The 13,382-nt window shown below is 43.2% G+C and overlaps 1 protein-coding gene across 2 annotated transcripts in view; it reads right to left on the reverse strand.

Annotated features, from left to right (window-relative positions):
• Window positions 1-2,425: 2,425 nt before the first annotated feature.
• PGM1 (phosphoglucomutase 1) overlaps window positions 2,426-13,382 on the reverse strand; it is a 68,043-nt gene continuing 57,086 nt past the window's right edge. For both annotated transcript variants that reach the window (XM_003308153.5, XM_003308154.6), the window contains exons 9-11: window positions 10,790-10,973; window positions 8,174-8,308; window positions 2,426-3,085 (exon numbers count right to left, since the gene is read on the reverse strand). In XM_003308153.5, coding sequence (XP_003308201.2) covers window positions 2,996-3,085; window positions 8,174-8,308; window positions 10,790-10,973 — 409 coding nt within the window. In that variant the 3' untranslated portion in view covers window positions 2,426-2,995. The remainder of the gene's footprint in view (window positions 3,086-8,173; window positions 8,309-10,789; window positions 10,974-13,382) is intronic.

Consider the following 13,382-nt stretch of genomic DNA (forward strand, 5'->3'; position numbering starts at 1 on the left):
CCTCAAGCCTGGCCTTGAAGGGCCAAGGAGATGACACTCCCCAGAACCACAGTGAGCTTGGCCTCTGCTTTCACTCCCTATGAGGCAGAGCCCAGCCACTGGAAGCCTGGCCACTGTGTAGGCCTGGGGCACATCACTGAACAGGAAACTGCTTCTCTGAGAGAATAGCTGAATGTCAAGAGGGAGAGAAAAAGTGAAATTTCAGAATTGGGCCCCAAACAGTTCCAACCCAATTTTCTCACTGTAATTCTCACCACACCCCAAAGAAAACAAGCCTGACTCACAGACCACATCAACGCTGGAAGGCGGGGAAGCCTGGCTGGGTTCTGCTGCCCACCTCTCAGGACTCCTCTCCCGCACTCCCTGGGGCACACACACTGCGGCATCTCTTTGGAAGCCCTGGAGAGAGACAGTGATCCTTACTACCCACACCCACCTCCACTGCCCCATGGCTCCAGCCACCTCCTTCTTCCTCCCCTGAGCTTTTAACTTCCAAGCTGTTGCCAAGTGGAGGCAGGAAAAGCAGTTGAAATACGATCAGGGAGGAGGAAATTTTTGAAGCCATTCCAGGGGCCACAGAACTGGGAGTATCCGCAGCTGATTCAAGAGATGAGGAGGCAGAAAAGGGTCAGGAAACATGAACGATACTTAGGGTCGGAATTCCAGTTCCATCACACGGTAGCTGAGAACCTGGGGCAAATTAATGAGCTTCGGTTGAGCTTCAGTTGCCTCAATTGGAAAGTGAGAAGAATGATGTCTCGCTTCGAGGCATCGAAAGCATCTAGCCCAACATCTGAGATAGAATAGGTGCTTGGAGAATATGCAGGTTTTACCTACACAACTCATAAGATTTATCCCATACAGTTTCTACTTGTGCTAGACTCGATTCCCCTGGCAAGTCTTACAGGCAGCTTGATGGCATGGGCTCTGTGTTATACAGCTCTTCCTCCCAAGCACCTCACACTTAATGTGGGTCAATACATATTTCCGGGCTGACTGATACATCCAGATATCCAGATTTCTGCAGGAGCTAATATAATGCCAAAATAACAGATTCTTTGGCATCCAGAGCACACAGTATCCCCCTTTAATGCGTAAAGCACAGGGGGATTTACACACCTTTCTTCCACGTTAGGTGTAGCCTAGAAGTAGCCAGTCCGTAGAAGAAATCTGAAGTGGTTTGAACCCTGTAGGGCTGGAGCTGCACTGTCTGGGAGCATCTACCACTCCCCAGCAGTGTGATCTTGGTTGAGTAACTGAACCTCATCTGTAAAATGGGAATATTCAGAGTACCTACCTCAGAGTTGTCAGGAAGATTTAAAGAATATATGGAAAGCACTCAGAAAGAATATATGGAAAGTGCCTGGCAAGGGGTTAACGTTCCAGACAAACTCATCACCACCACCACCATCATTGTCATCATTGTCAAAGCATAGTTTTGTTTGCTGAGCTGGCAACAATGGAAATCTTACCCCAGATAAAGATCCTGCCACCTGTATCAGGGAGTCCATACTGAGTAGGGGAGGGGTACAGAGCTGGGCTGACTTTTTAGAATAGCCCATATGGCAAGGTGACTTTGTGGAAGTACCTTGGAAATGTAAAATGTGTTACAAATATTAGTGTTACAGTTTTTGTTTTTCCTGTGTATACAGTACTTTAAAATCTAAAAATGGTATCATAAACATAATTCTAGTTGTCACTTATTTAACAATGTACCATGCACTAGATACTGTGCTCACTGCTTTACACAAATGTACTCACTTAAGGTACTCAACAATTATAAAGGTAGAACTACTTTCATCCCCACTTTAAGGATAGGGTAATGATATTCAAAAGTCACTCAGGGTCTCAAGTGGGATTCAAACTTGGGTCTGTTGGCTCTCAAGTCTATGCTTATTTAACTATAATATACTCATGGATGGAATATAAGTGTTCTGAGCTGAATAAGATGCCAGTGGGCTCAGATTTTTGGCCAAATGTCAGTAACCCTGCTCTCAGATTCTGAGGGTTCTGCCTCCATCCCTTCAATAAGCGTCAAGGCATCTCCGCACTGCAGAGCACGTACCAGTGCTTTGCTATTTAAGCACTAGGAAGAGGAAAATCACTCTTCCTTTCCCTTGTTCCAAGTTAACCATGTCAAGCTTGATTTGTCTACCTTGGAAGAATCCAGAGCTCAGTTGACCCTGCTAAGATTTTAAATTACAATTCTTTTAAAATTTATGTTACTTTTTAGAATATTCAGGACAATAAAAAAAATTACAGTTCTTGAGTCTAAGGATTTGCAACCTAGCCTAGAGACCATTTCATTTTCTGACTAGGACATGAAAACAAAATACAATACTCCCCACCTTCTAAAAAAAAAAATTGTTTTTCTTTCTAAAATCAAAAAAGTACTTTGCAGTTAAGAAAAAAAGACGACAAGCAATTGTAGCTTATTTTCCTTTATTATCCCAAAATATCTGTGTGAATGGGACAATGTCGCAAAACAAGGCAGAAATCTGTAGCCAAGTACGTCTCACTCAGAGGAAAGAACTGATTGGACAGAAGGCACCAGAAATTGCATTTTATCGGGTTACATGTAAACAGGAAATGGGGGGAAAGATTCACAAAAGAGAAAGGAACTTGCACCATCATTTCATTGCCACATCCTAAGGATGAAGAATGGCCTCACTCACTGCTGATGCTCCACCTGTAGCTTACATTGTAGTGTAAACTGTACCTGATGGCTAAGGAGACAAATACCCACACAGCAGCAATGCAGGGGGGCATGAAAAGGAATTGAGATTGATCTAAGCCCGCAGGTCCTCTTTCCCTCACAGCTCCCAAGGGCATCTTGTTTGGCAGTGCCTTGTAAATGCACTGCTCGTCAACTGGTTAGTGAAAAAGTCAAATCCTAAAATGCTTGGTGAATACATTTTGTTTCTGTCATGCTCTTCAATCAGATGACTTGGATGGGTCCGGGGGTGGAGGGACGTACCACATCAGGCCTCTCTTCTTAGGTGATGACAGTGGGTGCAGTGCGTCCCGTCCTCTCCTGCAGTTGGGACACTTTCAGAGCAACGGAAATAAGGGGGGCCAACATGACCTGAGGAAGACATAGAGAGAAGCTTTTCCATCACTTCCTCTAAACACAGATGCTTAGCTCCAAACCCGTATGTCTGACTGCCTACTTCCAGGTCTCCAAGGCTCCTCAAACTCCACAAATCCAAAAACAAACACATGTTATTTCCCCTAATACCTAGTTCCAGCAGTTTCTATTTCAGTGGATCAACACTACAGTCTTTCATGTAAAGTGAACAACTAGGAGTTGCTCCTGACATCTTCCTCTGCATTTTCCCCATGCCCAGTCCATGAGCAGGCCTAAATGACTTTTCCCCGCTAAATCTCTCTCCATGGCCCCCTTTTCTCTTGCTGTTAAGTCTTGCTAAGTCAATGTCCTGTCTCTTACCTGGAGCAGTGAGTGCCTCCACATCCACTTGTGCATCTTCCAATTTCTTTCCCACACTGTACCCAATGGGACTGATGTGGTTTGGCTCTGTGTCCCCACTCAAATCTCATCTTGTAGCTCCCATAATTCCCAAGTGTTGTGGGAGGGACCCGGTGGGAGATGATTGAATCATGGGGGTGGGTCTTTTCTGTGCTGTTCTCATGATAGTGAATGGGTCTCATGAGATCTAATGGTTTTAAAAACAGGAGTTTCCCTGCACAATTTCTCTCTTTTGCCTGCTGCCATTCATGTAAGACATGACTTGCTCTTTCTTGCCTTCCACCATGATTGTGAGGCTTCCCCAGCCACGTGAAGTGTAAGTCCAATTAAACCTCTTTCTTTTGTAAATTGCCCAGTCTCAGGTATGTCTTTATCAGCAGTGTGAAAACAGACTAATAGAGGAATCTTTTTTTTTTTTTTTGAGATGGAGTTTCACTCTTGTTGCCCAGGCTGGAGCGCAATGCTGCGATCTTGGCTCACCGCAATCTCTGGCTCCCAGGTTCAAGCAATTCTCCTCCCTCAGCCTCTCTAGTGACTGGGATTACAGGCATGCGCCACCACGCCCGGCTAATTTTGTATTTTTAGTAGAGATGGGGTTTCTCCATGTTGGTCAGGCTGGTCTTGAACTCCCGACCTCAGGTGATCTGCCTGCCTTGGCCTCCCAAAGTGTTGGGATTACAGGCGTGAGCCACCGCACCCAGCCTAATACAGGAATCTTTAAAAATGCAACAACCCCTCCCCACATCTACTTCTCGCTTAAAGAAAAAAAAAAAAAAGAGAATTCTGTTGCTTAATAAATGCTTTCAATATTTAAAAAAAAAAACAAACTACTAATCTGGTTGAACTGCCCATTTTACAGATGAGAAAACTGATACCCAAAGAGATGAAGTGATTTGACTAAATGACTCAATAGCAGAGCCAGGAGTAGTACATTTTCTACTGCTGACTGCTACTTTTTCTTATCTAAATCTCCACCGATCCATTATACCTGTATAAGGAGAATCAACTCCACCTGCTGAAACTACCACATTTCCCCTTAGGGCTTGGGCAGTCCCCACAAAGTGCTGATGGCCTAGCAGCTGCAGAATAAGGAAAGGCAGCTCCCCTGCTAGATGGTGATACACCTGGGCATTGCGGGAACCTCACACCATCCACTGCCATTCCACCTGCTGAGGACTATGGTTCAGAGGAAACAAATTTCATTCACTCTTTGAATCTACCATGTGCCAGGCATTTATCTTGATGATCAAAAGACAAACACAATTTCCTTCTTCCTTTTCTCTTGTGCTATTAAGTGTCTATAATGCAGACCCCATTGCCTTTGGTTGAAGTTTTAGGGATGCCTACAACACAACAAGGTACTGGTGATGACTGAAACTGGGGCCTGGCCACTGGAAAAAATGTAAAAGTGAAGCATTCTCTCATGTCCCACTTTCTGTAATAAAAGCAACTATACTACTCATGTGAGGTACCTACAATGGTCAAATTCACAGACACAGGAAGGAGAAAGGTGGTACCAGGGATTGTGAAAAGGGAGAAGTGGGGAGGTGCTGATCAATGGGTATAGAGTTTTAGTTTTGGGGAAAAAAAGTTTTAGAGATATGTTGGACAACAATATGAATATGTACAACATTACTAAACTATATACTTAAAAATGGTTATAATAGCAAATTTTATGTTACGCTTAAAATTAGACTGAAAAAACTAAGAGAGCTGCTTATTCTGAAAAGTTAATCCTATATGCCAGCCACAGTGTTTAAACATTTTACATTTATTATCTCCTTAAACCCCGGTAACAACTAGATGAAGTAGGTATTACTCTGCCATTTGACAGACAAGGAAACCAAGATTCATAAAATTGTAACAACTTACCCAGGGACACACAGTTATTAAGTGGCAGGAATAGAATTTAAAACAAGATCTCTTTAACTTTGCTCAAAACCACTATGCCAGGGGTTTCCAAATGAGTTCCACAGGATTTTAATTAGGTGTTAAAAGAAAAAAGCCTTTGTGGAAAAATAAGCATGGCAAATGCTATTTATTTTATTTTACTTTCAAATTTTTAATAAAAATTGTTTATGTTTAAGGTATATAATATGATGTCTTAATATACAAATACATAGTGAACTGATTACTAGAGTCAAGCCAACTAACATTATCAATCTTGTCACCTACTTACCTTTTTTGTTGTGGTGGTGATAGTGAGAACAATTAAGATGTATTCTCCTAGTACATTTCAAGTGTTATTCATTATAGCCATCATGTTGTACATTCCATCTCTAGAACTGCTACATCCTACATAACTGAAATTTTGTACCCTTTGGACCAATATCTCTCCATTTTCCCCATTCACTACCCCCTAGTAAGCCCCTTTCTGCTGTTTCTATGAGTTTCACTTTTTTTAGATCCCACATACAAGTGAAATCATGCAGTATTTGCCTTTCTGTGTCTGGCTTATTTCACTTAGCATAATGTCCTCCAGGTTCATCCATGTTATTGCAAATGGCAAGATTGGCAAGATTTTGGTTTTTGTTGTTTTAAGGCAGAATAATTTTCCATTGTGGTATACACACACACACACACACACACACACACCACAATGTCTTCATTCATCTGTAGATGGGCACTTAGGCTGGTTCCATATCTTGACTATTGTGAATAATATTGAATGAACAAGAGAGAACAGATATTTCTTCGACATATTTATTTCAGTTTCTCTGAATATATACCCAGAAGAGGGATTACTGGATCGTATATTAGTACTAAAATATTTTTAACTTTTTGAGGAACCTCCATACTTTTGGTTATTCCAAAATAGCTATACCAATTTATATTCCCACCAATAGTGTCTGATGGTTCCCTTTTCTCCACATCCTTCCCAACACTTGTTATCTTTTGTCTTTTTGAGAACAGTCATCCTAACAGGTGTGAGGTGACAGCTCATTGTGGTTTTGATTTTCATTTCCCTGATGATTAGTGAGGTGGACCACCTTTTCATACGCCTGTTGGCCATTTGTATGTTTTCTTTGAAGAAATGTCCTTCAGCAAATGCTATGTAAACAGGCACCTTTACTGCAAGTCTTCTCAGCACCCTCTTTTTTTCTTTCCTTTTCTTTTTTTAGAGATGGGGTCTTGCTATGTCACCAGGCTGAAGCGCAGTGGGTATTCACAGATGCGATCCCACTACTCATCGGCATGGGAGTTTTGACCTGCTCTGTTTCCAACTTGGGCCGGTTCACCCCTCCTTACGCAACCTGGTGGTTCCCCTCTCTCGGGAGGTACCATATTGATGCCAAACTTAGTGCAGACACCTGACAGGCGTAGCACACTATAGCCCAGAACTCCTACGCTCAAGTGATCTTCCTGCCTCAGCTTCCTGAGTAGCTGGGACCACAGGTGTAGGCCACCATGTCCGAATTCTTGGAGCCTTTATGGTGCATTGTATGCTGTGAATCACCAAGAAGGGGCTAATATACCACAACACTTCCCCAACTTTTTTTAAGCTATGGAGCTCTGGTTGAGATGAGGATTGTGAAAAACACTTAAAGAAACTGTCCTGTCCTTCACTGTTTCCCCTTGGCTCCTCTATTTTTGGGGGTTGTCCTTCAAGTTCACTGTCCCACCCTTTGCTCCCAGAGTCCCTCCTTACTCTGATATACTTCTGAAGACTTTTGGGGGAATGGCTGAGGAACCCAGCTCACCAGGCTGCAGGTCTGCAGACTGTTCTGTGAAGACACATGAAACTGCCTCTCCCTGCCCCCACCAAATCTAAGACCCAGTGTGTGTTCTGCCCAAGCAGGTGATCAGACCAAACACAGCAACAAAAGGCTGGGGACAGAGCAGAACACCAGATGAGGGGCTGATTTAAAGATCGATTATCCTGGGTTGGGTGCAGTGGCTCACACATATAATCCCAGCACTTTGGGAGGCTGAGGTAGGAGGATTACTTGAGGCTAGGAATTCAAGACCAGCCTAGGCAATGTACTAAGACCTCCTCCCTATGAAAAGAAAAAAAAAAAAAGAAATGAGCAGAGCATGGTGGCACGTGCCTATAATCCGAGCTACTCAGGTAGCTGAGGTAGGAGGATTGCTTGAGCCCAGAAGGTGGATGTCGCAGTGAGCTGAGATTGTGCCATTGCACTCCAGCCTGGGCAACAGAGTGAGACCCTGTCTCAAAAAAAAAAAAAAAGAGAGATTCATTATCCTTACTAGGCATGTAAACCTATTAACTGTTGCTTAACTTTTCTGTGCCTCAGTTTCCTTATCTGTAGCAGGGAGAATAATAGTCTAAGTTATTTGAGAATTAAATGAGTATATTTTCATAATGGGCTTACAACAGAGCCTGGCAAACCATAAATGCTCAGAAAATTTTTTATTTTTAATTAATTAATTAATTTTTGATATAAGGTCTCACTCTTGCTCAGGCTGGAGTGCAGTGGTGTGATCTTGGCTCACCGCAGGCTTGACCTCCTGGGCTCAGGTGATCCTCCCACCTCAGCCTCCCTATTTTTATTATTATAATTATTATCTATAATGTTGACAAGGAGAAAGAAACATGGAAGAAAGTAAGCACAGCTGGTACCTTGTTGAGTCATTTGAGAAATGGGCATTGAAACACAGGCTCAATGGGAAACTATCATTCCCTTGAACAGAATGAACTAACCAGGGCACAGGGCTGGGCGTTACCTGGGGGTCCTGGTTAATCTTGGCAATGTCCTTCTCATAGCTATCAATGTACAGCCGAATGGTGGCCCCGGCACTCCCAGTGCCGCTCAGTCGGAAGATGATTCGAGAACCATCTGTGAAAATGAGCCGCAAGCCCTGGAAAAGATAAGCAGAGATTTTTTTCCCCATATGCTGGGAGATTGAAGGCTGGCAAATTATGAGGGGTCTATTTGGGGATGTAATTTCATCCATACTTGATCATTGGAGGGTTAAATCCTTGATAAATGGCAGCAGCTGCACCTTGTGAGCCTGCCTTCCGTCACCCTCTCTGCATCCAGCTGATGGGGGCTTAGCTACGGTGGGAGAAGCATTTCCAGGGTCAGGGGAGACCTGACCTCAGTGATGCTGGGTGATGTGAGGGCTTCCCTCCTCTCCCCACTTCCCTGTGATTTATGGACTAACCTTCCAGTTTGAAGCTTAATAATGAAGCACATAAAGCTGCTAGATGCAAAAATTCAGCCCCCAGATCAAGAGGGAAACATGGACCAAAGGGGCTGAAACCAGAGCAGAAGAGGTTTCAGGCAGATGAGGGGAAGGACTCTTACAAACCACTAGCAAAGGTCCTCAAAAGAGAACAGGAAGTCAGAGGTCCCAAATGGCAGAGACTGGCTATTCCCAACCTAACAAGCAGGAGCCAGTGGCCAATCTCCTGCCAATCCCTGATGGACCCAAAGCGAGGTCCGTGTGAAGTGCCAAGCCCATCCTTCTCTCTGCTGCCCTCTCTTTTTCCTCCCCAGTGGTATCTCTGGACATCAATTATCTTCTCACTTGGGGAAAAATGTGTGGGAACTCTGGGGTAGATATTTCCCAACCTGAGGGAAGAAGGCTGGGACAGAAGTTGCCTGAGGACTCTTCAGTCTTTATGAGTCTATCCATCCTCTGTAAAAAGGAGAAGCTTGCATAACACCAAAGACTGACCAAAAAGATGCTGCTCTTCACCTGCTGTTCGTCACCAATCCCCACCTGGTATTTAATGGTGCCATTCATTAGCACTGATTAGTGAAGACAGTAGATGAAATACACAGAGGATATGCCACAGTTAGTCACTACGGGAAGGATACGGTCCATTTTCACTGACCATTTCTTGCTTTCTAGAAACACACCAGGGTTGGTCTCCTTTCCTCACAGCTTCAACTTGAAGCCTCTAAAATTCTTTTCACTAGATTGCAGATGTTCTATCTACATATGCTGGATCATATTTTTCCCTCCTATCTGGTCTCACATCAAAATGCTTGGATTTTCTGATTACAGAAAGTGGGGCAGCTGCTTTCTTTACAGCACAGAGGGCAGCTCTCGAGCTTAGGCCACTGTCTCCTATACACACCTTTACACCTCTCCTCCCTCCTGGCAGATGCAAGAGGCACTGCGGAGCTGGGATTTACTTTTCCTGGACTTCCCTTCTGTCTCTGAAGGCTTAATGATACAAACTTCTGTCCCACTCTGCCATCCCTCAGCTCCACTCCTTTTCTACACCCCTTTCTTCCTCAACCACAGGTCTCTCTTCTAATTATCTCAGGCATAATTTACAATAATCCAAACTGGACCCAAAGTTCTCACAAATGGCAAACAGGCACAAGGATGAGAAACCACTTGTGCTAGAAGTTGAGGAGGGGAGACTCCAGGCACTGAGGGTTGCTGTGGCCCATCCATCCATTCACTGCCTGCTCCCCAGAGGGAAGCTTCCAGTAAATCCCACAGCCCGGCCCTTCCAAACCCTATGAGATGCCTTGAGAAGGACCAGGCCAAAAATCTGGGTCAATTGGAAAAAAGTAAACTGGGAGGTTGTAACAGAATCTTCATCCTGCTCTTTATTCTATTATGAATTGTGAGAGATGAGTTTACTCTGTGACAACAACAGGCAACAGAAGCAGAGGTGAGAGAACCCTGGGGCGTAAGTGTTCATGAGAAGCCGGGAGAAAGCCTGACCCAGCCTGCAGCCTACAGTACCCGGCACACAGTGAGGGAAGCACTAACAATTCTGTCCACATCTAGAGATGCTCCAGGTCCTAAACTGTGGCGTCTTTCCAGGTACTGCTGTGTTAGGTGGGGTGCCACTCATGTGCTGCGAATGACGATGGTCAATGTTTCTAAGTCTGGGAATGCCTCATCTATTTTTCTCTCCTTTAGAAATTAAAACATACGAGAGAAACGTATAAGGATAATGCCACTTCCATGCTGTCACTCTGCTATAATCTGCTGACAGAAAAGAGAGGAGTTGACATCTAAGTTCCCACAGTTCTCCCTCTTTCTTAGATTCTGGGGCTCCTTTCTGCATGTACAATGGACACATCATCTTGCATATAATTCCAGAGAGTGCAAAAATCCCTCTGGAGTCCAGGTTAAGAATCCCAGAATGAGGGTACTGGACAGTGCATAGAACCAGGGCATAAACCACTGTCCCAACGAGTGCATGTGAGAGTCACGTGGGACAGCAGAAAACCAGGTAAGAACAGCTACCCTAGAAAAACACAGCAGCAAAAGAAAAATGGCCAACAGGAACTTTTTCATTTTTCCCTTGAGATGTCAGAGATGAAGCTCTGAGGTCTCTCTCTCACTTACACACAGGTCTGTTTCTACCTGATTTCTTGAAATGCTTCCATCCACTGGGTCGCTGTATTCAAAGTTATCGGCCTTCTCCACAGTGTAAACTTTGTCATTTGCTGAGAACTGCTTCCCCACAAAGGAGCGATCAAACATCAGGGCCTCCAAGTCCTTCATCATTTTGTTTGCGCCCTCAGCTTCCACCTCCTCGTAATCATACCTGGAAGAAGTCACGAAGTTGAGGCCCACGGGCTGATTGCAGATCACACCAAGGCCTATCAGTCAGCACTTTCTTCATCATTTGTTTGGCCCTCCCGCAAAACTATCTAACTTCAGAAGAAGCTGGCAAAAAAAATACAGGCCTGTCAGTCACCGGGGATGGAACAGGCCAGGGATGAAAGGAAGGGTTTAGAGGATTTCAGGGAAGGGTTATGAGCTTCTGAATAAGCAGAAAACACCCATCTTGGCATTTCTACAGAATAAAGCTCTAAGATGTTTCAAAGGCTTTTGAAAGATGCTATCTAACATTTAGTCACCACATCCTGAGGAGGTAAAATGAAAAGCAATGTTATCTCTGGAGAACTCTCTTGAAAGGAGCATGTAACTCAGGCACTTCTCCTCCAAGCTCCCTGGGCTTCTCTGGGGTGAATGCTGGGCCTGCTCCCAGCCTGAGACCTGCCTGAGGCTGCTGAGATTTTGACTAAGCAGAGTTCCAGCTCCACAGGAGCTTCCTAAAGCAGGGCCAAGTTTTCACCGACCAGATGAAGACGCCAAACACTGACTCTTTACATCTAAAATGCCTTTTTTTTTTCATTAATTTTAGTAAGTTTCAAGATACATGTGCAGAACGTGCAGGTTTGTTATATAGGTAAATGTGTGCCATGGTGATTTGCTGCACCTATCAACCCATCACCTAGGAATTAAGCCCCAAATGCATTAGCTGTTTATCCTGATGCTCTCCCAATTTTTTTTTTATTTTGTTTTATTTTAAGTTCTGCCTCCCTCCTTTCAGTGGCAGTGGATTTTGGTCCAAGGTCCTTTGGGTTCACCCTGACAGAGGAGGCCCAGTGCAGATGAAAAAGGGCCAAGGAAAAAAGTGCATCACAAATGAAATTCTATAAAGATGAGTTTTGCCTCAAGAATTCTTTTTGACTTCTTTCTTATGATGTTAAAGACTTGTACAGGTGGCTTTTCTTGACCTATTGGCATACACCCTCTTGAGAGAGTTATTTTTTAGAAGCTCAAGATAGCAGAGTCTATATTTATTTGTAATCATGAAATAGATACCATATATGCAAGATGACACCTCTGAGACATGAGAAATGCTGAGGAATTAAGGCCAGCCTATTCTGGCTCCAGGATTCTATGAATCAAGGGCCAAACAGTCCCCTTAATCTTAAAGTCAGCTCTTCCCCTAGTTAACATGATAAACAACAAGAAATTACAACCAGGTGTTTGTGCTTTACATTTTTGACCTCTGGGTATTCCAGAGAAATGTTTTCTAAACCCTAGGCACAGAGGGGTGGAATAGAAGAGTCTGGGTTTTGCAATCAGACAGATGAGCTATGAATCCAGCCTCTATTGGCTATTAATTGTGTGACTACAGGGCCAGTTGCCCTATCTCTCAGAATCTCAGCTACCTTATCAATAACTGTTTTGAGGCTAAAGTGAGACAATGCATGCAAAAGTGCCTAGCGCTTTTGTTCAGTAAGTGGAAGGTATAATGGAGTTTTAACTAACCATAAATGCAGGTACTAAGGATTTGATTTGTAATACTTGGTTAGCAATTATATTTGATAATTAATAAAATCATGTTAAAATAGTTTTTATATGGAGGATTGTGACTAATTCAAGGGTGTGACCCTTTCTCTGAACAACCCCTCCTAACCTTATTCTACTCTGGCTATTGTTCACCTGTTAACTCATTCATTTAACTGTTCAAAACGTATTTATGCAGTCTCTACTATGAGTTGGGTGCTTGGGCACAAAAACAGACATGGCCCTGTTTTTATGATACTCTAGGTTCTAGAGAGTTCATGACTGCTGTTCTGAATGACCAGGTTTCTCTGTCTGTTATAAAGTAGGGATTTTTTTGCCTTGGTTCCCAGGGCTACTGTGTGGTGTCAGGTAGTTATTACTTATTCCTTCCACAAAACAGTAACGTGAGAGAGAAAGAGATCAATGAATCCGTCCAAAGTTAATAAAATAATTCTGATTAAGGAGCTTAATTTACTTAGTTGAATTCTTTCTTGACTATCCAGAGATCACGGACTATAAAATCTGGGAGATATTTTTTAAATTCTCTAGTCTAACTCACCCATTTTACAGAACAGGCAAGTGAGGTCCAGAGAAATTACACCTATTCATTTCTTATACACAAACAATTCATCTAATATCCTTTTTACCATATTTTCTCTCTATAATTGGAATACTGAGGTCCAGAAAAATTCTTGTTAGATTTTTACACTAACTGGGGGAAAGGCAAATTGGAATTAGTGAAAAGTACTACTGTCAAAATTTTTTTAATGCTTTTTAAAAATAGAAGTATGCATGATAAAGAATAATTACTAAGTATTCTAAGTATTTTGTTCACTGCTGAATTCCAAGTACCCGATGGAAATCGGGTATA

Source organism: Pan troglodytes, chromosome 1 (assembly GCF_028858775.2).
Source record: "Pan troglodytes isolate AG18354 chromosome 1, NHGRI_mPanTro3-v2.0_pri, whole genome shotgun sequence".
Lineage (NCBI taxonomy): Eukaryota > Metazoa > Chordata > Mammalia > Primates > Hominidae > Pan > Pan troglodytes.